Genomic DNA, 27,779 nt, shown 5'->3' on the forward strand with positions numbered 1-27,779 from the left:
TGAAGCCTTTAAAAAAAAAACCACACATCTGTGAATATATCAAAATATGGTCCCACTGAGGCTTTATTTGTAGGGCAGTGAGTGGAGCGAAAAGAGCCTGTATCTGACAGTTCCCATTGTCTCACTCCCATTTGCTGGCTCCTGAGCAGCAGTGAGAACTGCAGAGGCAGCCACATTTGCCAGAGGGTGATGCGACATTCAAACCTGGCACAGTGGAGCTGGAGCCTTCACTGTGGGGTGAGGTGGTGGGAGAATGAGTTTTCTGCCTTCTACACCCGAGGCTGTATTGCCACACCATCTGGAGCCAGAAGGAGAGAAAGGGGCTGAATAAATATAAGGTGTAAATGCACGGAGCGTAAACGCATGAAATTGGCAATGACTAATTCATCATCTCACAAATCTGTCTTTACAAAGTGAAATAAAAATCAAGTCCATTTGAGCAATATGGAGGGAGTGCAGCTTTTCCAAGAAGAGCTAATGAAGGGGGGAGGGGAATGGGGAACTGCTCAGAAAATATGCAAATGTATGAAATTGGCAGATTTGGATGACACTTCGGGGTGATTAGTATGCTGATTGGTGTGCTTTGAGCAGCACTAAGGAAGCATCGTATTGTTTCCTTTAAAAAAATAATAATAAAGTGGAATAAAAGAGGCGAGGGCTTCCTAAAGAGGCTGAGTCTGCAAAGTCAGCTGTGCCTTTGTGAATGGCGAGAAGAGCCTTGTGTGAATGCTGTCTACCTCGTGGAGCTGTCTTTGACGCAAGCCTGGCATAAGATATTTTATTTACTTATTCATGCATTCAACAAAGACTTGACCGTACCTACTCTGTGTGAAGCACAGTGCTATACGCTTAGGAAACAAAGAAAAATCATTCATGGTCTCTGACCTTGAGGAGCTTGGGGTCTGCTAAGACAGAGAATATATGTTGTGTCCAGCAGAACAAGCGCTAAGACATGAAGATCTCAGCCAAGTGATGTTGTAGCACCGCTCAGAAGAGGAGATGCATTCACATAGCAGAATAAGTCGGGAGGGGGCTGGAGAAGGCTCACGCAAGATGATATTTAAGCTGAATTTGAAGGATGCATAGAATTTTTCCAGATGGAGAAGTAGGCACAGGGTACTTGAGGCAGAAATAACCACATAAGCAAAGGCATGGAGACATGAAAGAACTTGACACATTTTCTGGGAATGGCAAGGTGCCTGGTGAAGAGTTCATCCTGAGTCCACCCTCCTGACAGTAATCGCCAGACTGACTGGTGGGGCAGGAAGCCCAGGCTCCTCAGAGCGCAGCAGCATTGGCGCAATAGAGAGGGGACCTCTCAGTACAATGAACCATTTTCCAGCTTTCTGGGTACTGGATTCCCTGGAGATAATGGTGATCAATCAAGAACTGAATCTTCCCACATCTCCTAAAAATCCAGAAAGCAACTAGAAGAAAAAAGCCAACTCCTTTGCTACATGTAAAATTATAACTGCAGCTTAATTCAGAGGAAAAAAAGACTATCAATCCTAGTTTACGCAGGAGTCAAGTAATGGGTGTTTGGGTTGAAAAAAGTCAGAGATGAATGCAGACCATTGTGACAAACACGCGGCTGGGTAGAAGGCCACAGCGTAAGGAACACAATGACCTGGTTCACCTGGTGAGAGAGCCTCCTTCACTAGGGTTCACTGAGAGAATTTAGGAAAATGGTAGGTAAGTCCGGAGAAGCACACAGGGAGAGAGAGACAGACTTGGGAACACACTGATTTGGGAGAAGAGTTAGGAAAGAGCTTTGGAAGATGATGGGTCTCCTCGGTACCAGACTGCCAAGGAAGGAAGTGGCTGGTAGAAAGAGTCCTTGCGGATCTGAGGTGACCAGCTCACCTCATTTCACTTAGGACCTTCTCAGGTTTCAAGCTAAAACTCCCACATCTGGGGAAACCCCTCAGTCTCCAGCAACATGGAAAGAATGGTCACCCCACTTCTATGCAAAACAGAATAAAGTTTCAGAAGCAACTAGTTCTCGACATAGAGGCACCACATGTACGCACTGTAAGCACAGAAGAGGAACTCTTGCAAGTGACAGACTGGAAAAGCTACAGAAATTTACCAAAGGCAGCACTGTTCATACCTAGTTCAAGAAAATCCTTCTCACGTAAGCTATTGGTGCTCAGCTGCTTAAAATCATGTGACCTCCAGCAAGTCCCTGTGAGGCTGAGATTTTCCTTCCATGAAAGACAGCTAATAGTGTATTTTTCATTGCTATCCTTTGTCTGCATGCAGTAAATATAAACTTCCTTTCCTCACAATGGCCTATGGCCCTGCACTTGCAGCCTAACTTCCACCCAAGAGATGACAATGGCTTAAGTAGCTGGTTCCAAATAAGCAGATACATTCTGTGACTTCATTGTCTCTGTGGCACAAACTCCGCCTACACTGGGATCACTCCCCTGGGCCATCTGGAGGCATTTTCATTCCCTCCATGGCAGGGCAGGAGTGCACATTTAAAATAGTTCATCAAGGTGACAGCATATTTAGCAACTTAATGGAACACCTCCCTATAAGCCCACACTAACAGAGAAATCCTGTGTTGCCAACAATAAGAGTTAATTAAAAGTCCATCATGTTCAGTCAAGCTGATGTCCCTTTGGAGCAAATCACTGAAAGTGCTAATTACTTATAACTTCAAACAGCCAGGCTTTCATCATTTGTGCAACAATAATAACTGCAAAGGTGAAAATTAGTATTCTGGACTTCATGTAAATTTGACAGCCATATTCATGATCAGGGTGACACATGAGTAGGGCCATCACAGACCACAGTACATTACCATCACCTAATCCAGTTATACCCAACTGTCTGTCATCACCTAAGACAGGAATTTGGCTCAGCAAGGTAAGAGCTGTTTGCATAAAGACCACAGAAGATATGCATGTGTTTCCAACCTTTTCTGCATCCAAATTTCAAGCACTTCATAAGCAGAACTTTTTGAACTAAAATATAAGGCTTTTAATTGGTTGGATGGCATTTCCTTCTCCAACCCCCAAATCCATGTTGGAGTCCTAATCCCCAGTACTTTTCACTGTAACCTTATTTGAACATAGTATCTTTATAAATATAGTCAAATCAAAGTAAGGCCATGGGGGAAAGCCCTTATTCAGTATGATTTGTGTCTTCATAAAAAGGAGAAATCTGGAGATGGTCACATATAAAAGGAATACACCATGAGAACAGGCAGATGACAATCTACAAGCCAAAAGAGGTGTGGAAAAGATCCTTCCTTTACAGGTCTCAGGAAGAACCACCCATGTCAACACCTCAGTCTTGAACTTCTAACCTCTGTTACTGTGAGACAATAAACTACCTTTTAAGAGACACAGTTTATGGTAGTTTGTTATAGTAACCCTAGCAAAACTCATACAGGATATATTTCTTGATAGAAACAATGGAGATATGTTTATTCACTGGTGTTTCTGTAGGAGAAAGCACTTAACAGTTTGCATTCTGTTAAGCCATTTAGAGTGGAGGGTAAGTGTTCCCCTCTCACAGAGGAGGTGATACCTTAAGCTATAAAAAAATTCCTCACTTAGCTAAAATGCATAAAAAGAGTATAACTGTTCCTCAGTGTCCATGGGAGATTGGTTCCAGAACGCCTGCAGATGTAAAATGGAATAGGATTTGCACATAAGCCATGCAGGTCTCCCTGTATATGTGGTTTGAATAATCTTTAGATTACTTGTAATATCCATCATAACTAAATGGTAGGTAAATTATTGTTATGCTGCATTCTTATTTTTATTTGCATTGTTTTATTGTATTATTATAATTTAACTGCTTTTTCCTGAATTTTTAAGCATACTTGTTGGGTCCTTGATGCAGAACCCAAGGGTATGAAGGGCAAATAGAGAGATTTTTCCTGAGTGAAGGTAGAAGGAAACACGGAGTAAGAGAGTGAGTTTGCATCACCTCACTCCCATGTGCCATGGCCACTCCACCTTCCAGATCCACAGGCTACTTTGCCAAGTGGGTTTCCTTGAACAAATCAGGGCGTTTCCTTGAACAAACCTGGGCCTGAATTTTGAATTTAGGGGTACGTTGGTGTGATCCTATTCCTAAGGAAAGAGAGCCCTGGTACACAAGATCTATACCCCATTACACAAAAACTTCCCAGTGGAACAATCTCATATCAAAACTGCAGAATGGTGGCCTATGACAGTCTTACCATAGATATGAGGATGCCCCCCTAACATGAGTTATATAAAACAGTGAACACACACACACACACACACACACACACACACACACATGTGGAATATAAAACATACACAGATGTCATTGTTGTCAAAGGGTTTCAACAACTAAAACACTTTTGTTCCAATTAATCATACCACAGCACCATTCCGTGGTCTGGTTGCACAAATAGACCTAAGCTCAATACTTCAGCCTGGTGTGAGGTACAGTAGAGGAAAAATGAGGAAGCCTATGATGAATCAGTTTGATTTAAATAATAATTTTTACAAAGATGTATGACCACAGTTAGAGCCTGACAACATCATTTACATTAAGCTCTTCCCATCATGAAATAGGCTGTAGATGGAGAATGACAAGGGCAGAAAAAATGACTGCATAATTTTTTGTGGCTCATATTGGAAGGAAATCACTGGTGCCTCACAAGACTTTTGATCAGAGCTCACTACCTCTGGAACCGTGGCCTTTTACAATCCATACTGTACTGGGATTTTTGCCTTTATTTTACCCAGTTTTAATAAGATATAATTGACAAGTAAAACTTTATCTACAGTGTTTTATCTTAATATATCATACATTGTGAAACACTCAAATAATTAGCATATCTATCTCCTCACATAGTTACCTTTTTGGTACGTGGTGAGAGTTTTAAGAGCAAGCATATTAGCAATTTGCAAGTATACAATACATTGCTATTTATTATGCATTAACTCTCCAGAATTATGTTATTTTTTAACATAATTTAAACCTTGCACCCTTTGACCAGTCTCTTCCCATTTCCCAACAAAACCGTCCCACCTAGCCCTTGGCAACTAGCATTCTACTCTCTTTCTGTGAGTGATTGATTGATGGATTGATTGGTTGATTTGGTATGGGGATGGAACTGAGGGGCTCAGGCATACAGGAAAGTGCTACACCATAAAGATATATCCTCAGCCCAAACTTAGATTCTACATATTAGTGCTGTCATGATATATTTCTTTCTGCTCCTGGCTTTTTTCACTTGTCATGATATCATCCATCTTCATCCAAGTTGCTACAAGTGGTAGGATTTCCCTCACTTTTAATGCCAAATAAAATTCCACTATATATATATATATATATATATATATATATATATATGAAATATGCATATATATATTTTTCTTTATTCATTTATCCATGGATAGACACTTGGTTTGATTCTGTTTCTTGGCTACTGTGAATAATGCTGCAATGAATATGGGTATAGATAGCTCTCCTCTGTACTAATTCTATTTCCTTTGGTTGTAGGATTGTTAGACCATGTGATAATTCCTTTAGTTTTTTTTTTAAGAATCTCCATACTCTTTTCCATGATGACTCTACTAATTTACCATTCCATCAGTAATGTTCAAGTGACTCCTCTTCTCCACATCATCATGAACAGTTATTTACCTTTTGTCATTTTGATGGTAGACATTTTAACAAGTATGAGATGATATCCCATTGCTTTTCTGATTAGCATTTCCCTGATGACTGGTCATGCTGAACATTTTTTCATGTATCTGTTGCCCAAGTGTACATATTCTTTTGAGAATATTTTCTGCCTACTTTTTAAAGCAGGTTATTTCTTTGCTTGTTGTTAAATTGGATGAGTTCCTTACATGCTTTGAGTATTATGCTACTTTTCAGAAACGTGGAGTACAGATACTATCACTCAGTCTGTAGCAGGATGTCTCTTCATTGTGTTGACTGTTTCCCTTGTTGTGCAGATACCATTTGATGGAGTGTAATCTCCTTTGTTTATTTTTGCTGCTATTGCTTATGTTTTTGTGATCATGTCCAAAAAAGTCATTGCCTAAATCAATATCAGGAGGTTATTTTCCCCCATTGTTCTGGTAGTTTTATGATTTCTGGTCTTAAGTTAATGTTCATCCATTGACTATCCAGTTTTTCCAATACCATTTATTGAAGGCATTATCCTTTCCCCATTGTGTATTCTTAGCACCTTTCTCAGAAGTCAATCCATAATAAATGCATAAATTTATTTCTAGACTCTCTATTCAGTTCCATTGGTCTGTGTGTCTGATTTATGCCACTACCATGCTGTTTTGATTGCTATAGCTTTGTAATATATTTTGAAATCAGGAAGTGTGATGCCTACAACTTTGTTTCCTCTCAGGATTGCTTTGGCTATTTCTAGCTTTTTGTGGTTTCATCTGAATTTTAGAAATATTTTTTGGTTTCTGTGAAAAAATGTCATTGGAATTTTGATAAAGATCATATGGAGTTTACAGATCACTTAGGGTAATAGACATGGTAACAATATTAGTTTCTTTAATTTATAGTTGAGCTGTGGGACCTTTCCTCCTCTCTTGCCTCTAATTCTCCAGGCCATGCCCATCACCAGGTTCATATCCACAGGAAGATAAAGAAGCACAGCCTCTCCCCAGCTTCCTTGAAACTAAAAGCAAGGAGAATGTGTCCGTCCCATTCTATTACAATCAAACAAGGTTGTAGAAATAGGTAAGCAAATTAAGAAAATGCCAAAAGCTTTGTCTTTGCCTTCCTTTTCTTAACCTTGGTAAGTAAAATAAATTAAGGCTGGAACTCAACTCCCTTACAGTAATCTCTCAGTCTGACAGCTTTTATGATTTGTCCATCACTCTTCCTATAAAGAAGAATGAATTGAGAGAAACTAAAGAAACTACCTTTGCTGGAAGACAAAAGAGGGGCGTGATACAAAGGTTCCAACAAGCCCCTCTGAAACTAAGATAAATAGATTCCTCCAAAACAGAAACACAATCAGAAAAGGGCAATTTAGCAAAGTCTAACCATATCAAGATTTTAAAAATGGGGCTGGGGATTTAGCTCAGCGGCAAAAGTGCCTGCCTGGCAAGCGCAAGGTCGTGAGTTCAGTTCCCAGTACCGGAGAAAAACAAAAAAAAAAAAAAAAAAAAAAAAAAAATTTTAAAAAGGACAGGAAGGAGGGTGGGAGGCAGGGAGAGGAAGGGAGGGAAGGAGGAAGGGAGGGAGAAAAGACAATATAATGAAAGGCAAGAAAAAGAAAGGCGAGAAAGGAAAGGGAAGAAAATAGAGAAGAAGTGAAGGAAAGGGAAGGGAAGGGGAGAGAAGGGGAGGGAAGGGGAGGGGAGGAAAGGAGGAGAGGAGGGGAGGGGAGTGGAGGGAGGAGAGGAGAGGAGAGGAGAGGAGGGGAGGGGAGGGGAGGGGAGGGGAGGAGAGGAGAAGAAGATTGAATCTTGATCCCAGAACGAAGCTTCACTAGTTGGCTTCGGCAGGTGCCCATCGGGAATCAATCACTGATACAGCTTAGGCTAAGGATCAGTCTAGGTGGATGTTCAAGAAAAACCATTATTAGACATGAAAATTACTTTATAGATGCCTTTAAATTTAGAGTATGATTCATCTTGTGAATTCATCTATGACTTTCTTGGGAACTCAGCTTTCTTCAAACTATTCATCTGAATAAAGCTCCAGAATATCTCGTATGTGAGCAATCTCATGGGCACCGTTACTTTGTCTACTTTACCAAGAGCCAGACAAGGCACTCTGTTAGTCACCTTTTCCCCTATTTCTATGGCAACTGTGGCAGTGGGAGGCCTGTTTCTATGTGGGCTGTGCAGCTTCCAATCTGGTACCACTTTAATGCTATTTGGCTAGGGCTGAATTTGGGTTGCAACTAAACTCAGGGGATGAGAGAAAACCAGGACCAGCGAAAACACAGCAAGGAGGAAAAGGAAAACTGCTCATTTCAGTTTTGTCTCCTGGGGCCTCTGAGCTCAAGGGAAGAAAAGCAATTTTATATTCTTTGCTTCTAAATTGTCTGAGACTGGAGACATTTGAAAGCCTCAGAAAGGAAGATATTAGGAGAATGTCTCTAACCTTACCTGCAATGTGACCATTCTTGGGAGACAGCTGGGGAAATGTTTCTTTTTATTTTTTTTCAGTCAGAAATTTTTTAAAAAGCAGTGTATATGTTTTGAGCACTTATCTGCAGTGCACTGTGCTAAAGAATTATGTACTAGTTATTATTATATAACAAATTACTCCAAAACATGAGCACTTAGAACTATACAATCCATCATTACAAAGTCCATGGGGCACAAATCTATACATGGATTAATTAGGTCCCTGCTTCACAGCCACTGACAGCTGCACTCAAAAAGTCTCCAGGGCGATAGATACCTCAAAGATCAACACGAAAAAGATGTGCTCCAAGGGAGTCTTGTTATTGTTGACAGAATTTAATCTTTCTTGGGACGTTCGATTAAGGGGTTCAGTTCTTCATTGGTACTTACCTGGAGAGACCACCCTGAGTTCGTGGACACATGATCATACTCTATATGATATAAGCTTCATCAGGATGAACGTGAGAGGAGGCTGGAGCGGGAGAAGGAAGGAGAGAGAGAGAGAGAGAGAGAGAGAGAGAGAGAGAGAGACTTGGCAGCAGTAGTCTACCACATTTTGTGGTGCTGGAGATTGAACCCAGGAGTCTATCACTTTTGCTCTGCTACAGTCTGCAGAAGAAAGACACTAGGTCCAGACTACACTCAAGTGTACAAAATTACAAAATACTGGATACCAAGAGCTTAGTGTCATGAGAGCCATATCAAAAAACCTCCCCTACCTAAGCATATGTTACAGGGTGTCAGACATCCATAGATATAGACAGCTCTTCCCAGTCCTCGTCATGACCCGGGAAGTTTATGTTTGTAATCCCATGGAAAAATTATTGGAATTGTAATGAGTTCATTCCAATCTACCACCTCCAGTTCAACTCATTGGGTAAATAAAGACACAATAATATATCCAAAATGGTGGGGAGTCAAGGGGGTCCTGAGTTCAGCCACAATGATAGCTATCTGGAATAAAGGCTTATACCCAAGGCTGAACCCAGCTTTTATTCATTCATGAAGAAGGGAGTGGCTTGACGATGAGTGACTGTGAGAGTGGTGGGAAGAACACGAGTGCCATGAGCTGGGCTAGGAAGGATGCCTGAAATCACCTCTGCATATGCAGACAGAGGATATGCAGAAAGAATAATCTACATAACACAAGTGAGAGAGTATCTAATGTTTTGGGGTCAGTACTTCAGCTCTGATGTGTAATCTCTGAAGCCCCAGGAAGCCATAGCCTCTATCCCAAGGCTCAATCCCAGCCGATAGTGTGGAGCATTGGCTCACACATCCTGCATCATCCCAGATCACCAGAGGGAGCAAAGGGGGGTCCAGGTAAACAGACCTGCTAGCTCCAAAGATTACCATCAGCACCTTGGCTAGACCGATATGCATTGCTTAAAGCCAACTGAAGGAATAAGGAAAAGTCCCAGCCAGCTCTGTACATATCAATACATGGAAATAGTGTCAGGTTCAGCCAAAATGGAGGCAATTGCTCCTCTTTCAAGGAGAGTCACCTAGGTGGTCGTCCAGACATAGAATCTTCTAGTATTCATGCCCTATATCCATTTACCCTTCCCAGACAAATCTGATGCAGAAGTAAGCCTTTCTTTGGTGGCATAAAACTAGTCCTCCCCTACTAAAGCATCAGTGAGAATGGAATTGTATTGTTTCCTTGTGGACGGATTTCTCCAGAGCACTCATGATCCTTCTCCCCACACTTTACTTCCTCCTGTAAATGGGGAGTCAGTGAGATGATGCTAGGTCAGAATTATTCCTTTCTCTTCCTTTACATCTGCCTGACTATGGGAACACAGCATTTTAGTTTGCTTGCTAGGTCATCTTAGCAAAGCTCTGTTCTTTGTACGAGGTACCTGCAGTTTGAGTGGGTAAATTCAGTTCAGGAGATATGTAGCAAACTGTTCATCACCTCTAAGCCAAGCTCTCTAGTAGAGATTTCATCAGTAATAAAGTAGCACTTTGGTCTTCATAGGTCTGATCTTAATGTTCTGTTCTAAAAGATAGTTTACAAGTAGAAAATCTGAGGGATAGTAAAGTCAACAGATCAGGAAATGAATGCCATAGAAAAAGATAGTTTACTACTCACAGTTCTCCACAAGGTGCTATGTGGGAGAGCACCAGGACTGGTCACCAGACAGAGGGGCAGGTGGACCCACAGAGCTGAACCTTTACTGAGGTTCTACAAGAAGGAGTAGGAAAAGGAGGATGAGTAAGTTTAGGATTGGCAATTTGAATAATTTCACTAGGTTCTGTGGCATTGGGCTACCCTAGTTATGTGTTCCTTGGCCGGGGGAGATTAGGAAAGACAGGTCATGGCACCATGTGAGTGCCTGATGAAGGAGTGGTTGGGGGTATGCACATTAGATTGGTTGATTTGTATTTGAAAAGTGGTCCCCAGGAGGACTCCTCCCAAAGTTAGGGCTCATGGTTGAGGTGGGAGCAATAAGGGATGCAGGTAGCAAAGGCACAGTGATGCAGATATATTACTGGGTAGTTTAGAACAAAGCATATCTGGTGCACATTTGTAAAGTAAATTCTAAAACACCAAGTTTATAGCAGCTAGACACATGGTGGCACACGCCTGTAATCCCAGCACTTGGGAGGCTGAGGCCGGAAGATCGTTGCAAATTTGAGAGCAACCTGGGCTACAAAGTGAGCTCAAGGCCAGCCTGAGATGCACAGTGAGATCCTGTCCCAAAAAGACAAAAAACAAAACAGAAACACAGCTAATACAATCTCCCAGATATGGTTACTTACCAAGAGAGACATAATCTGGTTTAGTTTTTAAAAAGACCTCCTTGTCTGTTCTATTAAGAAAGGTCTAAAGGACAAGGGAAGAACCCAGGTAACTTCATGAGAGGCTCTTGAAATCACCCAGGCAAGAAGATAATGTCCAATTTAGGCTGATAAGAAGTGAGAAAGCTCTGGGTAGATGCTGAGGTCCAGACAATAAGATTTGCTGACCAGAAGTAGGAGGTAAGAAGGTAAGGAAGCTGAATCTTTGTGACTTGTCCAACTAGAAAGCTGAACTTGCTACCAGCTCAGCTGAGGCAGGGGAGGGTGCCGGGGACACAGGTTTGTGAGAGGATGGCAGGAGTGTGGAGACGCACTTGGCAGGCTGGAGGTGCCTAGGACGTGTTGTGGCTGATAGCTGGCCCTTAAAGATGTCCAGGCCCTGATCCTTGGAACCTGCAACTATTACCTTACACAGTAAAGTAGAATCAATCTTGCCTATGGAACTATGGGAACTAATTAGATGATTTTAACATACGGACATTTTGCTAGGTGATCTGACTGACTGAGCCCCATCTGACCAACAGAGTTCTGGAAAGGGGGAAGAAGAGGCAGAAGAAGAATGGACGTCTGACTGGAGTGCTGTGGCCACGGCTGGTTCTGAAGGTGGAAAAAGGACTCACCGTGAAAAACACAAGGAAACAGATTCTCTACAAGAGTGTACGGAGGAGCACACCGCGGCCCACACCTCAACTCTACCCCTTCTGAGGCTTATTTGGGTTTCTGACCTCCAGAAGTAGAAGAGAGGAAGTGTGGATTGCCTTAGGCCACCAAGTTTGTGTTGATTTGTTACAGCACCATTTGGAAGCTAATGTTGTCCTTCCAGTGACTGCCCAGGGCTGTTGGATAAACAAACATAGAAATAAAGAAAACAATAAATAAAGACTGGCAGGCAATGAGAAACAGAAGGCAAGACGAAAGACAGCGGGAGGAAATGAGAGACATACATAGGCCCAAGTTTTAATTCCTGGGTCTAGGTATAATCCCAGGGCACTGGTTCCTTTAACCCCTCCTTCAAAGCTAACCAATTATTCTTTGTCAGCTCTCTGTGTGATAAATCCTTTCCTTCTGCTTAATAAAGTTGGACTAGGGTTTCTCAACAAGCCACCAGATTAGTCCTGACTCACACATAGGTTGGGGTGGGGTCTTCATGGGATGCTATACGTGCAGTACTTCTCAGCAGATGCTCAGAGCTTGCTGGCGTTGGAAATTGTTAGAAGTCCGGTCTCATCCATGTAAGGCTGCAATCCCATCTGTAGGTCACGTGCCATCTCCTCCTTTGCTCCTCTGCTGTCCTTACCACTGCACAGGGTAAAGGCTCAGTGGAGCTGGACCTTATTTCTCACTCCCCTTCCTCACCCTGTACTGCGGGGAGCTGTTGGGATCGTCTCTGAGGCATTTCCTGCCTGCGCCCTCTTCTGAGGTCAAGAATAAAGAGGGAGAGGGATGAGGGCGAATGGTTCAGCTCGCTGGCTGTTCTCCTCTTCGGTCTTTCAGCCAGGGCTGCTTCTCAGGCCAACAGTGACAGGGTTTGGATGTTCTCTGTGTAGAAGGTGCAGGAATGACTCTCACGTGGGCTGTCTTAGTCCATTTTTGGTGGCTGTATGAAAATATCCAAAACCGAAAAAAATCTTCATGATTTATGAAGAATAGAAGTTCCTTTAGTTTCTGGTTCTTGAGGCGCTGGCAGTTGCTCAGTAACTGAGGACGTCTTTGTTGCAGAGTAACTCATAAGTATCCATCATCTGCCGCAGATGTTGACAGAGGTTGGGAAAACAGGGTTCACTCACACAGCCAGAAACAGTGACATGGGGAAAGGAACCTGTTTGCCTCTCCACTGAGTTTGGAATATTCTCAAACTCATCACCCCACATTCATTACTTCATTGAATCCTGTACAACTACCCTCTAGGCACAGATACTATTAGCACGGTGTGCTGATGGGCAAACGGGGACTCAAGAGGCCAAATACAACCATCCAAGGTTGTGGATGAGGTGGGCCTGGTGTTCTAACTCACAGCTGTCCTCAGACTTTCCATGATTCCAGGATGCTGCTATCAGCAGGAATCAGCAAAGTCACTTAACTTACAAAGGAGACTCATCCTGGCAGCTCTCCTCAGCTGTTTAAGGAAGTCAGACAGGGCCAGCACAGCTGTGTCAGAAAATATCTCTGCCTCGAGGTTTGAAGATCCTGGAGTTCTCTGACCTCAAACCATCAGCGCCTCTGCAATGACTTAAAGAGACAGCTACAAGCTTCTCCAACAGAGAGAAGAGATTTCTCTGATGCTCTTTTTCCCTTTAATCTTATGTCCTTCACTGGTCATCTCTCAGCCCTTCAGTATTTTGTTTTAAAAGAGTTTTAAAAGAATGAGAGGCTGTTGAAGCTGAGTGATAAATATGGGTGAATCATTGCATTGGTCTCTCTATTTTTTTTGTATGTGCAAACATTTGCATGGACTGCTGAGGTTCTACAGTAAAGTAGATTCGTGTCCTGTGACAGAGGACAGTGTGGCCACTGGATTCTCACACAGTCAGGAAAATATGATTTCTCAAGTCTGTTTAGATCAAGAGTCAATGAACTATGATCTGAGTTTGGCTGCCCATTGTGCAAACAGAGTTTTAGTGGAATATGGCAACATGCATTCATTTACATACTGTCTGTTGGGTACAAAGAAGAGCTACAAAAACAGTTGAGTCATAGTGACAGGGAGCAAATGGCCAGCCAGTTCCAAAATATTTACTGTCTGACCCTCTAGGAGAATGTTTGATTCCTGATTTAGACCAGTGATGACAACAGCAATGACGACAATGTTGAGGATGATGATGATGATGGTGTTGACAATGATGATGATAGCGATTATGATTGAGAATTGATCATGACAATGATGTGCCTGACTCACCTCAGACTAGACCAAGGAATGTGTGAATATTTCATTGGACCAGATATGGCCCCAAGAGCAAAAGAGGCCAACCTGAAGTGCCTTCAATTCTGCTGAAAGGATATTATGGAAGTGGCAGTTGGTATCGAATGCAGGGATGGCTGAGGACTCAGAGCCTAAGGGGAAAGTGGTCAGACAAATGAGAGCTATCACCACCACAGTCTGAAAACAGAAGAACACAGTATAGGAGTCCCTGCCAGGCCTAGAGAAACACCCTTGGTGGAAAAACCCAGCTTTGACCACCTGCCTAAACCAAGGAATGCAAAGCTACTTCCCTGAGTAAAAGCTGTTACTTCCCATTCTCTGTCATCCCCTTGGGCCACTGCTGAGATCTGAAAGGGCAGCTGGCAAGTACAGAGCATGAGTAGGTGTAAGCAGAGGAAGAACCCTGGTGTCCAGCCTGTGTTCTCCACGATGGCCTTAGCTGAGGGTGATGGGGCAACAATTTTGCCTTTGACTGAAAAGGAAGAAATTGAGAAACACGGTGCACCAGCACTGCTAGCTTGTGAACTGAACCTGTGGCTGTGATCTCATGTGACTTAGGTCTACCTCTGTTATCCAGGATGGAAGGGCAGGAGAGGCCTGGGGACTCCCCTCTAATTCACAAGACACAAAGAAACTGATTTTCTCCCATAAGTCATACTTGCTTAATGTGATAATCGCAGCAATAGTGGCCCCAAATTAAGACAGTGACTTCTTTATGGCATCAGACTAACCCCCTCACCTTATCAAGACCCGATCCTCACCATAAAGTCTAAGACCTCAGGATCACTGGCCCCTGAGCCCACCCATTTTCAGTCCTGCTTGCTCAGCAGTTCACCAGGAGTGCTAAGCTCCAGCCGCCCGGCACCACGCCCTCGCCTCCCTCTCACTTTCTTCTCATGCCCTCTCCTTCACATCCATTCTTCCTTGGGCTCAATGCCTTTCTTTTTCCTTTCTTTTCCAGAACTGGGAATGCCACTTCCCCAACTTACTGACCACCCAATTTATTGAAACCACCTGCTTACGTCTTACTTATTGCCCTGCATTACCTGTGTCACTATCTGCTGAGATTGGAATGTGTCCCCTAACAGTCCATGTGTTGGGAACTTAACCCTCAAAATCAAATCTTGATGATGTTTGGAGGTGGAGCTTTTGAGGAAGTGATGAGGATTATGTGAGGTTATGAAGGCAACCTGCACGATAGCATTAGCAGCTCTATAAGATGAGGAAGAGAAAGCAAAGCCAGCTTGCCTGGTGTATCTCACCATGTGGTGTGCTCTGCCATGTTCTGATACAGCAGCAAGCCCTTACCAGATGCCAGTGCCATGCTGCTGGACTTCCCAGCCCCCAAAACTGTGAGAAATACATTTATTTTCTTTACAAATGTTGTCACACCTCCACTTTGCTGTGTAAATAATGTTGGCATGCCAGTCTCAAGCATTCGGTTGTAGCAACAGAAAAGAGACTAAGATACAACAGAACAAAGCCATCATTGTGCATACCTGCTGTCTACCACTGCTCTTTCTGGGCCTCTGTCCTCCTTTCCCTGGATCCCCAGCAGAACTTGGGGCCTGATGGATACCCACATTCTTTACCCACAGCACCCAGCCTTCAGAATATTAGTTCATATGCTTAAGAAAAACACCACGTGCCGAACAAAACTCATCTCTAAGTTGGAGCCTGTGTTGGGTGGAGGCGTTCTGAAATCCTAAAGCAGAGAAAAGACCCATGACCTCCAGAGCCACAGAGGAGGGCCGAATGGGGAGAGAAGGTGGAAGGAGAGAGGCTGCCAGAGGGTGGGGGCGGACTCCAGGAAGATCAATTTGGTGCCTCTTCTGGGGTCGGCCCCTGCTTAAACTCCTCAGTCCAACGACAGTCTGCAACTACCCATGACACAGTCTCCGCAGCTACCAAGGACAGCAGCCTCCTGGACTGGGTTCCAACTCTGGGCCAGAGAGAATTCTGCCTGTGATGGAGAGCGCTATCAGACTGGGTTTGTGATGCCCGCCTGGTCCTGCAACAGTGTCCCCACCCTCTCCCTCGTACCACTGGAAGGCTCTGTGAGTGTTTCATTATTTTGGTGTCACTGTCTGCTGTCTGCTGTGACTTTGCCTTCTTTTCTTCGTCCTGCACCCCCAGCAGGAAAGCTGTGAACTCAGTTCTCAATTAAGTCCCCTTGCTTCCAAAAATAACTACACACACACACACACACACACACACACGTCTTCTCCTCTGTGCAGCTACCACGGCTGAATTCGAAGGGAGGAGCAATGGATGGGGAGGGCCAACTCCTTGCCTGTTGGTGTCCTTAATCCTCACTGAACCACGTTCAGGGCCATGTACTGAGCATTCTGCAGAGTGTAGACTCAAGTTCAAGCCAACACCCATCACTTTCCTGCTGGCGTCCCTGGGCATCTCACTTCACCTCTCTGAGTCTCAGCTTTCTCACCCATAATTGCTGTGGTGAGAATGCATCTCCCAAAGGCTGTGCGTTGAGAGTTTAAGCATGCTGCGCAGTGAGACCCAGCACAGGGTGGTTATGGATTAACATCCTTACAGCGAGGCAGTGCCTGCTCTGTCCAGGAAGAGTGGATTTGTTAGAAGAGCAAGTTTAGCCCTTTCTGGCTTCTTCGCTCACTTGCTCTTTCTTGTCTATCTGCCTTCGGTCATGGGCTGATAGAGCAAGATGTGCTTCACCAGGTTCCAGCACCTTCTTGCTCCGAACTCCCAGCCTTCAAGGCTGAGGAACAAATCCCCATTTTTTATCAGTAACCCCATCTCAGGTATTCTGTAAAGCAACACAAAACTGTACAGTAACCACATGGCATTAAGCAAATACTCAATTAAGTGGCAGGAGTCTGGTGAGTTGGTCTTACCTCTTAACAAAGGAAGAAAGTGGGCTGGAACAACATGAGTTGTCCCCAGCCACACAGTACATTAGACATTTCAGCTGATTTGCAGTTTCCTAATCTTATTAAAAATGTGGGAGGAAAATGTGACCACGTCCCTCAGCTACTTAAACTTCTTTATCCTCATCTCCATTGTCTAGGCTAGAGACCAAAAGCACTGCCAACCTCCCGTGACTTGATTTCTCCACCCTAATTCTTATTCCTGGAATCTTATCTCTTCTTTTATCAGTTTCATTGTCTCGAGCCTCCTGCCCCAGGGCCTTTGCATGTGCTGATCCCCCCCTTTGCCTGAATGCTCTTCCAGAATAGCCGCATGCCTTTTCCACTCTATTCAGTACCTCCTCATCTCACAGCTCTCTGCTAACACTTTTCTTTCTGGAGAAAGGCAGCTTTTCAGGGTCCCAGATAATTCTTGTAGCTCCTTCTTCTCACATTTGTAATTAAACAAGTCATTAAATATGTGTAAGACGATAATGACAGAAAATCATCAGAATTAGGCTGCGCAACAAAAGGGTTCAGCACCCACAACTACTCCATGCCATGGCTCTGGCTCACCCCACAAGCCAGAGCAAGAACTGGTAAATGGCAGGCACTCTGGAAGATCCAGCCTGCCAGGCAAAGGCAAAGCCTTGATGGTGGAGATCAAGGGACTTCAGCTCTGCCCCACCCCCTCCCTTGGCACAGGGTCCTGGGGCCCTTGGTAGGGCTCTGACGTCAGCACAGATATGGAGCGGTTCCTTTTGTCCTCTCCCAACAAGCCAGCCCTATGGATCGGGTTCTGCTGCCAGGGGACAGCTGGCTGCTGTGGCTGTGGTGCTGACCCCAGGAGGGAGGGGCACCTTGGCAGCCGGATTGCAAATAAGTGGAGGAGCTGCTTTATGGGGAAGAAGCCAAGGGGAGCTCGGAGTTGTGTGGATTTTAGGAGCAAGGGGACGGGGTCCCTCCGTGCGTCTTCCCTATTACAAACAGCACACAGCACTCGGGAGTTGTTAGCAATAATGGATGGGAGGAATCCCCACGTAGTGTAGCATGTGCTCCAGGGTGTCTGGCTGCCTATTTTGCAAGCTATGTCTGCATGCAGCTGGTTTTGCACAGCTGAAAACTTGGTGCGGTCTGCTGTGCTTTTCCCTTTCTCCTTCATTGGAGGTCATATGTGAGCGTTTCTCAGGTGACTCTGCGGTGCTTCTGGTGTTCGGAGTTGAGGGCTGCAGAATGCAGCTTCCCCAGGCTTCCTCAGCCCCCACTGCTCCAGGCCAGCCGCTGCGTTCTCCCTGCTGCCCCTGCTTCCTGCAGCTCACCCTGCTGAGGCCTGGGTTTGGGGTGCCGGGTGACTCCAAGCAAGCTACCAAACCTGTCCAAGTCCTGTCGTTACATCTCCCACCTGGAGGACAGTAAGGATGCTTCCCTTCCGGCTGGCGCTGTGGGAGGGTTCATGAGTGACCACAAGTCGAGTGGCTTAAAAGAATAAATATGCCAGTTGTTTATTCTTTTGAGCAATTTCTCTCCCTTTCTTAATATCTACTGTACATTTTGGGTTCCACTTACTCTTTCAAGTTCTTACACTAGGGAGAGAATATGATGTTTACACATGTGGGTCCTATTTATTTCACTGAAAAAGAAAGAAGGAAGGGATATCTATCTATCTATCTATCTATCTATCTATCTATCTATCTCTCTCTCTCTCTCTCTCTCTCTCTCTCTATATATATATATATATATATACAGAAGGATAGCTGGGATAACTGTAACACTGATGTCTCATGGTTTATTGAAAAAACAATTTACAAAACAGTTAATGCTTTATTTTTTAATTTTTTGACCAAGTTTCCATGCTTATATCTGGTAATCTGAACAACGAATTTGAAGCCAACAGTATGCAATATAACAACCACTGTTCAATTCCTACCATCTTGTTTTATGAAACTGTGTATTGTTTATAATTTTTTCATTTTTATTTTTTATGCTCTTTAATGGTTTGATCAATCTTGCATTCTTATATCTGGTAATCTGAACAACTTCAACAAAGATAAAAATACGGAGTATAACAACCGCCGTCAATCCCTATCATTTTGTTCTCAACCCCTGTATCACTTATTGTTTTTGCTTCATTTTATTTTTGTCTCTGTTGTTGGCATTTCATTATTGTTTTTTTAATTCTCTTTAAAAGAAAACAAAAGAATAGATATGCATTCTTCCACATACAGGAGGAGTCAGCACTGAGGGCTACTGGGGCTCTGAGGGGGAACCGCCCCGTGCCTTCCTTCATTCTGGGTGTCTGCTACCGTCCTTGCCATTCCTCGGCTTATACACAAGTCGCTCCCCGCTCTGCAAACATCTTCACATCTTCTCTGCTCCATGTTCCTCTTCTTATAAAGACGCTGATCAGTGGATTTAGGACTCACCCTACATCCAGGACGATGTCCTCCCCAGGCCCTCGACTTCACATGCAAAGACCTACTTCCAAACAGTGCCACTGTCTGAGGTTCTGGAGGTAAGTGAATTCTGGGGGATACTATCGAACTCACTATAGGAGGACAATGCTGGGAAGTTATTAGCTCCAGTAAAAGTTGGATGTTACCACTACCTCGATCACAGACATTGTACAACATCAACAGACCTCCCTCCAGGCTGACTCAGCCACTAGGCAGAGTTGGCATGGCCAAGTCTCATTTCCCATGCTGAAATCAGAGCCCGAGACCCTGTGTAGTGAGCATGAGGGTGACAGAGGAGATACGGATGAGGTGGGCAGGGGAAGCCCCCACAAAATGTGTCCATTTAAGACAAGAAGAGAAAAGGAAATCTCATCCAGCACAGATTGTATTTGTCTAGATCGTATTATTTGAATGGTAAGAAGAGAAACACGTCCACGTGAGGTCAGCAGAACTCACACGTACCCAACACCAGTCCCCAGGAGGGCTGTTCTAGGGGGGAAGTCACCAGAGGATGTGGGAAGCAGTCTGTCCCTGACGCCACCCTCACCCGGGGACACACAGGTGAAGGCAGTGGCACCCCTGGCTGGCAGCAGTGCCCAGGCATGGGTGGGGGCAGACTTGGAGGACTTCCTCAAGTGGGTTATGGTCCAGATGAGATCGGAGGATGAACAGGAGGCAGGCAGGTGAGGGAGGGAGTGTAAGTTCGAGGCAGGGTTCAGGGAGTCCACAAGTAGAGGCAGGGAGGGGCAGGACACTCCAGATGGGGACCAGCAGCTGCAGACTCTGGCGAGAAGACTGAGCCCAAGAGCTGGAGGAGAGAGGGCAAGGAAGGCAGGGCAGGTCACACCAAGCTATGGGAGACCTTTATCAGGAACACAAGTTTTATTCTGTGTACAATGGAAGCTGCTGGAAGATTTTAAGCCACATGCTCGGACCTAAGTCTTTCTATGATTCCTCCAGCGGTGGAGATTGGATGGGAGGGGATGTATCAGGGTGGCAGGGAAGTGACTGACCTTATCTGGGTAACTGTGTAGTACGCTCAGCCCACAGCACTGGCAAAGGACATGCCATAAAGCCAAGGGGTTTGGGGGACAGTGTGGTCAACTCTTGCTGGGAGACTGAGCTCAGAGGGTAAGTTGGGGAAAACTCTACAACAGATGGTGCCATTCAGGTTTTGAAACTTGAATAGGAATTTGTTCAGAAAGCGAACTGCCATAAGAGAAGATTAGCATGTCTGACATCAAGGGGGAACCCCAAGGGAGTGGATAGTCCTGGAACGTAAAGAGAAAAGCAGGGCATGGCAAAGGGGAGAATGCTGGGAAGGAAGTAGGGGGCCTAAGGGGCCAGTGATATCATACTCAGAGTCTGGGTTTCATGTTACAGGTGGTGGGAGCTACAGAAACCACATACAGATGGTTCTGCTTATGATTTTGCAACTTTGTGATGGGATGAAGTGGCACATGCTCAGCAAGTACCATCCTTCAAATGTCAAATTTGAGTCTTGGCAGGGTGGCTAGCAGTAAGTGACACTAACCTCTCTCCTGGTGCTGGATGGTGGCAGTTGCCAGTCAGCCACATGATCACAAGGGGAATAACCGCTATGCTATTCTCTTGGGGATAAGTACCTCCCCAAGGCCCAGGAGTTACCAGTTTAGTCTCCAGCCTCCGAGGCTATTGGGAGGTGGTGGAATTGAGATGGAAGAGCTGTGTTCCAGTCACACAGACACATACCCTTGACAGGGACACTAGGACCCGAGCCTTGCTTCTTTCTCTCCTTATGCTTCATGGCTGCCATGAGCTCAGCAGCTGTTTCTGCCATGTGTTCCTGCTGTCACATTCAACTATGTACTGGCTCCAAATCAACCAACCAACTGACCATGGAATGACACTACCAAAACTGTGAGCCCAAAGAAAACTTTTTTTCTTTTAAAAATGATTATCTCAGGCATTTTGTTATAGTAATGCAAGGCTGACTAACAGCTGGGTTGATCAGAAGGTTAGCTGTATTGAATGCATTTTCAAGTTACAGTATTTTCACACTTACCAGAACACAATCCCATTATAAGTTGAGAAACATGTGAGGTTAGTTAACATATTTAATTCCAGTGAAAGGACCACGAACGCTTTTACAGGCAGAAGACATGGGTGAGTTGTTGAAAGGCACTGTGATCAAGTTTTTAAAAATCAGCCTATGGAGCACTCCCTGGGTCTCCCACCTCCCCAGCCCCTGCACCTGCTCCCTCTCATGTCTGAGTCTTGACGCACAGTGCTACAGCAGAAACCAAAGAAAGGAGAAAATCAAGGTGGCTGAGAGACAGATAACACTGCCCTTTAATTCAACACAACCCCAAAGGGGTCCCCTATCACCTCAGGAGCAGGCAGGCTGACTTTCCGTCCTGGTGCTGACAAATTTTAAAATTTTTAAAGGACATTTTTTCATAACGTGTTTGAGTGGGAAAAAAATTAGCTCATCAAACTCATTGTTTTTCATACAATGTTGTTAATGTGGAACTAAATTGCAAGAAATGAGTCACTTAAAGAAAAATAGTATGCAAATGATGCAAATGATGGTAGACGATGTCAACTGTAGGATAGGGACTAAAGTTCCGCAAGTTCTGAGTATATGAGACATCTTTGGGGAGAGGAGGTGTGGGTGCTGCAAAGTTATACATCAGCCTGAGCGGTTGGTGATCTTTGAGATTGGCAAATGCTGACTTTAAAAAGGGACAGGATGGGATGCTACACAGAAAGGAAGCAACAGGGATTCAGGGCAGCAATGAATTTGAACTTGCTTTTCGCAGCACCTCCTGCGTGGCATTCTTGCACCAGGCTGAGCAGGCTGTGGAGGTCTCCTCTGTGGGAACTGGCCTCTGCCGTGCCATGATGGGTTCCTAGACCCGCACAGGGTACAGAAGAGTGAGAAGCTGTTATTCTACTCACGCTGCAAAATAGCCGCCATAACAATGAGAATTTAATAGCTTGCTCATTCCGGGCCAAGCTCTGCTCTGTGTGCTTTAAGGGCCCTGTAGAGTTTATTCTTCACCAACTTGGCAAGTTAGGGAATTTTATTCCTGATTTTACAGATGAGGAGACTGAGGTTCAGGGACATCAGGCAAATTGCTCTGAGGCATGCGCTGTGGATGACCAAGGGTTCACGTTTACATCTGGCTGACACCCAAGTCCAGAGTCTGAATGAGCTAGCTGAAGGCAACAGTGCCACAGCAACCCCTGGCCCAGGCTGGGCTGCAGATGTGTTTGGTTTGGCTTGCTTGGTGTTTGATTCTGTTCTAATTGGCTGGCAACAACCAAGCATTGGAGATTTCACTTGAAAAACCATTGTTCTGATTTCTCTGAGCAGAGCTGTATGATCCAACCAACCTGGGCCCACCCCCCATTTGGTGACATGAGTGACGCTTCCTTTGTAGCTAAAACCTTTGCTCTGCACATTTCTACAGGCCCTACTAGTCCCTACTTCTACAGGCCCTCCACACCTCTCTCAACCACCACCACACTCACCACCCCTGGAGCAGGCATCTGAGTAGGGGACATCTACTCTGCACTGTCCATAGTAAGCACAAGGGCAGGGTGGGCCTCCTAATCAGGAAAGGTTTGCTCTATCCCCACTCCACCTTAGCCTCTCACTGACCAAGACCTAAGCATAAAGCATCCCCTGGCCCATGTCATCAGTGGGTAAACAGAGGCCCAGAGAGAGGGACGTATGCATTATTTTCCTATTGCTGCTGTAGTATTCCATAAATTTTTCTTCCTCAAAACATTTCATATTTATTCTTTTACAGTCCTAGAGGTCAGAAGTATAAAATTGGTTTATCAGCTTAAACTGACATACAAGTAGGGCTGTGCTCCTTCGAAAGATTGTAGGGGAGAATTAGTTTCCTTGCCTTTCCCAACTTCTGAGAGGCCACCCACATTCCTTGGCTTGTGGCTGTTCCTCTGTCTTCAAATCTAGCCGCACAGCATCTTCAAATCTCTCTCATGCTCCCCCTTATAAATACACTTGTGATGACATCAGGCCCACTTGTGTAACTTGGAATAACTATGCCAGCTCAAGATTTTTAACTTTGTGACATCTGCAAAGTTCACTTTCCCTCACAAAGTGATATATGCACAGATTTCAGGAAAGGATGTGAGCATCTTTGCAGCCATTACTTGGCCTGCCACAGTGGACTTGCTCGAGGTACTGTGCAAGGATTAAGACTAGCAGGGGCCAAGAGATGAAAGGAGGGGAAGGAAAGGATTGAAGGAAGGATTCAGCTGTGTTACGTATACATGTCTACCGACTTCCTGTCAGAAATGTAATTGCTCTGTGCTGCAAATGTGTACTAACAGAAAGGAAGGAAGGAAGGAAGGAAGGAAGGAAGGAAGGAAGGAAGAAAGAAAGAAAGAAAGAAAGAAAGAAAGAAAGAAAGAAAGAAAGAAAGAAAGAAAGAAAGAAAGAAAGAAAGAGCAGGGAGCAGAGCTCAAGGCTGCATTTTTCTCTATTCCCTTTCTTGACATTATAAATCTTCCCTTTAAAGAAAATGCTTCAATTCTGATGTTTTCTAGGGAATGGGCAGAAGGGGGCAGGGAAAAAGCTAAGCAAGGAAGCCCCATATGGCAGGAAGCCAGGGCATAGGCTCTTCCTGCTGAGCACCAACATGACACACACCAGGAGTGTTAACGAACCCAGGGCAGCTCCCATGTTCCTGGGCTCTAGCAAGACCCATGGTAGCCATCCTCATGACCCCCAGCCTCCTGTCTCTCCCCTCCCAGGGACCTTTCCTGAAATGCACATCTGAATGCTTCCGTTCAAACCCGCCACCCTCCCAGGCAGTATCCAGATTTATGCCCAACATTGACAGAATATGGCTCAGCTCCTGCTACCATCTCTGCCCTTCTGCTGTGGAGGCCCTGGCTCTGGGGTCAGGAGCCTCGTCCTGTTGCCTTGTTTATTCCAGGCATATTCTCACTTCTTGTGTCTCTTTTCATCTCCTCCACACAAAAACTTGCGAGTGGCCAACCCTGTTAGACAAATGAGGAAATGTGCCAGACACAGAGTAGTTTTCCTGATGCTGCGCAGCTATCTGGATCTGAGGTTTGAACCCAGCTCCCTGGCTTCTCTGAGGCAGCTCTTGGGTTCTGACCGCAGGGGCTGTCATGCTCCATGGGCTCAGCAAGTGTGTACAGAGGGAGCGAGGGCATGGGCTGTCTCTCCGGCTCCAGCAGCCTCCCGCAGGAAGCATTGTAAATTGAAAACCAGTGACATCGCCAGCCTCTGACAGCTTCTCTGGTGCTGGAGGAATAATTCATGGTGCATGACTGGGGCCTCAGATGACAAAGCCTGTCAGGATTTGGCTCCTGCCTGGCGCTGGGATGCAGTTTGCAGCCATGGAGACCATCACCAGCTGGGAGGTCGAGGCAAGTGGCTTCACCTGTCTGCACTCACCCCTTCCTCTCCTTCACCTGGCTCATCACGGGGACAAGGCGGATTGGCAAGGTAACCTGTCCCCACCCCCGCAGGACACTGTGTAAGTGGGTGTCACCACAGGCCTGGGGTTCTCAAAGGGGTCTGAACCACTGGTCAGCACTGTCATTTCATTAGCAGTTCACTGCTAACCCTCTAATCTGCCCTGGGTGCAGTCAGCAAGGCCACGGCCGGCTTGCTCCACTGGTGACTATTTGCCTGCAGTTGGTACTGTTTCCCTGATGCTGTTAGCAGGAGGACCGCCCCTGGCCAGGGCCGCCTGCACAGTGCCTGGACATTTCAGCTGCATTCTGGCCCTCTGCTCTACTTGGTCCAACTCCAACTGTGTCCTTGGCTCTCCGCACACCTACACTGAGAGCAGCACAGGCCCTGCTCTCGAAAGCCGCCTCCTTCCATGGATTTTGTCTCCATGCAGTCCACGCACAGAGCTTGCTTTTACTAAGTTGGCTGTTCTCATCCATCCTATTTCTGTCACAGACACATGCCAAGTGTCCACAGTACGCACACCTGTCATTGCATGTTACACGTGCTTGGATTTTTCCTGTGTGCCAGAGACCTGAAATTCCATGAAAATGCACTCTCATAGCCTTCTTGATCCGTGCCTCAGAAGTGCTCACTCTTTGTACTGCTGAGCTCTCACTCTGAGCCCTGATTCCTCTCAGAAATGGCGGGATGAGGAGAAGGATGACATCACATGCTCCCTGCAGGTGCTCTGAATTTTCACTCATCTGACATCTTTTATTGAATACCTACTACGTGTAGGGCAAAGGGCTGTAAGTGGAGGAAAGGAAGATGAACAAATTCACACAGTCCTGGCCTGCCTGGAGCTTAGAGCTGAGGAGGGGCCCGGAGGAAGGGTGGGTGAGGAAGTGCATACAGTCCTCCTTTCGAATCCTGGGGCTTTGTTCTAGGACTTCTGCAAATATCAAAATCCAGGGGTGCACAAGTTCCTTGGGGCAGTGGCACCGTATTTGGCACACTTTCTCCTATAGACTTTTAATCGTCGCCAGAGTACTGATAGGACCTAATTCTATGTAAATGGTAGTGAGGTGCATGGTTTTCGGAAATAATGACGAGAACAAAGGAGTCTCAAGGGTTGCACTTGTTGTCAAACGTCTTCCACTCCCCACCCGCCGTGGCTGCAGAAGCAGAGCCAGGGCGGGCCCGGGGCCTCATGCACTGCCTTGGCTCTGCAGAAACCGGCTGGGAGCTGCAGGACAGAGTGGAGTTCAGCACTGGGGGGCAAAGCCGGAAGAAAGGGGCGAGGGGCCGGCAGGCTGCAGGAGGAGGGTGCAGCCCTGGTGGGCGCCCAGAGGAGGCCGAGCTTGTGTGGCCGCCCCGTTGTGGCTCCGGGCCACAGTCTCCTGGCCCGGAGAAGGGACCCTGCGGCTTTCTACCGGGCAGGGCTGCTTGAGGGCGAAATGAGGGAAAGAGCCCAAGGCGTTGTTCCCAGGTACAAAATAACAGCACACAGTGGCAGCGCATCCTCTGGCCCCTCCTAAGGGGGGCTGGTGGCGGGCAGGCTCGGATGGCCGCAGCCACTGGACAGAGCTTGCCTAGGCTGGAAGCCCAGCCCTGCTGAGGAGTACGTGACTTCTGCGTACCTGAGGGTAAAGGGCTCCCCAGACCAAGTGAAATGCCAGGGGCGGAGGGGCGTGTGGACCGCAGTGCACGCCCCAGTGACCCAGAGTGGTCCTTGTCCAGCGGGTGGAGGCAGGTCCACAGGAGATCTTTCCAGCCGCACGTGGCCCGCACCGGGCAGACCCAGGCCCTGGCCCCTTCCTACCCGCGGGGGAGCGGGGCGCAGGAAGCTTCCAGATTTCTGTCAGCTTCAGGGCAGCTGGACAGCGCCAAGGTGCTTGAATCCACCCCTGCGCAGCACCTGGCCCTGGAGGGCGCTGGCAAGCGGAGCTGGGGCCGGGAGCCGGGCGGTGGCAGAGGACCGAGGAGGGCTCCATGGGAAGAATCGCGAGCTCGAGCTGGAGGATGAAAGGCGATTCGACTCGCCAGAAAGGAGGTGAGGGCAGTCTCGGATCCGAGGGCGCACGGCAGCGGGCTTGGGGCGGGGCGGACGCGGCTCACCCGCCACAAAGGCGGGCGGCGCTGCCCCCTGGCGGCCGAGTACGGCGGAGCCGCTCCTTTGTTCTGCGCGGCCGCTCTGGGGCCTGGGGCGGAAGCGGCGCCGGCGGGGGCTGGAGCCGGGTGGGCCGAGGCGCTAGTGCCAGCGCCGCTCTTCGGCCGCAGGGCGTGGGCGGGCTCCACAGTCCTCTCCGAGTCTCAGTTTCGCCAGGTGTGAAACAGAAACGAGCCGCCCGCGCTGGGGCGGTGCCGGACTGTCACCCGCGCGGGTCGGGCCCTCTCAGGCTGCACCACGCAGGGCCGCTCGCACTGCAGCTGCCCGGCTCCCCCGCCCCGGGTCCTGCAGAAATCCACTAACGCAACCCTTTGGCGGGAGCAGAATGGAGGAGTTTGGGGGGGGGATGCGGCAGGAGGCCTCTGCCCTGTCCTCAGTCTTTCTCCAGCCCTCACCCCGCTGCACCTGCACCTCGGCCCCCAGCCGCTCCCCAGAGCACAGGAACGGCTTTCCTTCCTTTGAGCTGCCCTGCACCCCGCACTTCCAGACACCGGTCCCCAGCTAACGCCGCCCTCCTCCCCAGAGGACTCTGGGTGGGTGCCGGTTCCTCCATCTCCAGAGGGGCGTACAGGTGGATTTATGCTCATTATCTCCTTTCTGGTGGCAGATCTGTCCCGCACTCACCTGAAGCCACTGTTTAATGTCCCATCAGATTGAGCGTGGGCGGGGGAAGAGGGGGAAGGAAGGAAGGTAAGAAAGAGAAGAAATACACTCATTAGGAGTGCCATAACAATATTACAGACCTTCCAGGGGAAAGCAAGGAAGGAGGGGAGGAAGGAAGGAAGGAGAAGAGGGAGGAAGGAAGGAAAGAAGGGAGGGGGAAATGAAGCAGTATTGTCTAGTATTGCCCCTGGCCGGTGTTTATGTGATGTAGTGACTAAACTATAGATAGTACCTTGAGGAGCAAATAACCACCTGCAAATATTCGAAGTAGCCAGGCGTGGTGGCGCACATCTGTAATCCCAGCCCGCTCGAGGCTGAAG

The 27,779-nt window shown here is 46.6% G+C and overlaps 1 protein-coding gene across 1 annotated transcript; it reads right to left on the reverse strand.

Moving 5' to 3' along the window:
- Positions 1 to 121: 121 nt before the first annotated feature.
- On the reverse strand, positions 122 to 26,694 carry LOC102025981. The gene is made up of 3 exons (XM_005376587.1): positions 26,267 to 26,694; positions 21,985 to 22,071; positions 122 to 298 (listed from the first exon to the last, which is right to left on the reverse strand). Exons 1-3 carry the CDS (start codon positions 26,618 to 26,620, stop codon positions 122 to 124), a joined length of 618 nt encoding a protein of 205 aa, XP_005376644.1. The 5' UTR covers positions 26,621 to 26,694.
- Positions 26,695 to 27,779: the final 1,085 nt, after the last annotated feature.

This window comes from Chinchilla lanigera, unplaced genomic scaffold (genome assembly GCF_000276665.1).
Source record: "Chinchilla lanigera isolate Chin_1 unplaced genomic scaffold, ChiLan1.0 scaffold00007, whole genome shotgun sequence".
In the NCBI taxonomy this organism is placed as follows: domain Eukaryota; kingdom Metazoa; phylum Chordata; class Mammalia; order Rodentia; family Chinchillidae; genus Chinchilla; species Chinchilla lanigera.

What these genes read in the sequence shown, in the direction of transcription:
- LOC102025981 (XM_005376587.1), bottom strand. Translation starts at nt 26,620, where the DNA reads ATGGAGCCCTCCTCGGTCCTCTGCCACCGCCCGGCTCCCGGCCCCAGC. An exon ending in GGGGAGCCCTTTACCCTCAG is followed by an intron (nt 22,072 to 26,266) that starts GTACGCAGAAGT and finishes GTGCGGGTCTAG; the next exon opens with GAACCCATCATGGCACGGCA. An exon ending in GCAAGAATGCCACGCAGGAG is followed by an intron (nt 299 to 21,984) that starts GTGCTGCGAAAA and finishes TTCTGGCTCCAG; the next exon opens with ATGGTGTGGCAATACAGCCT.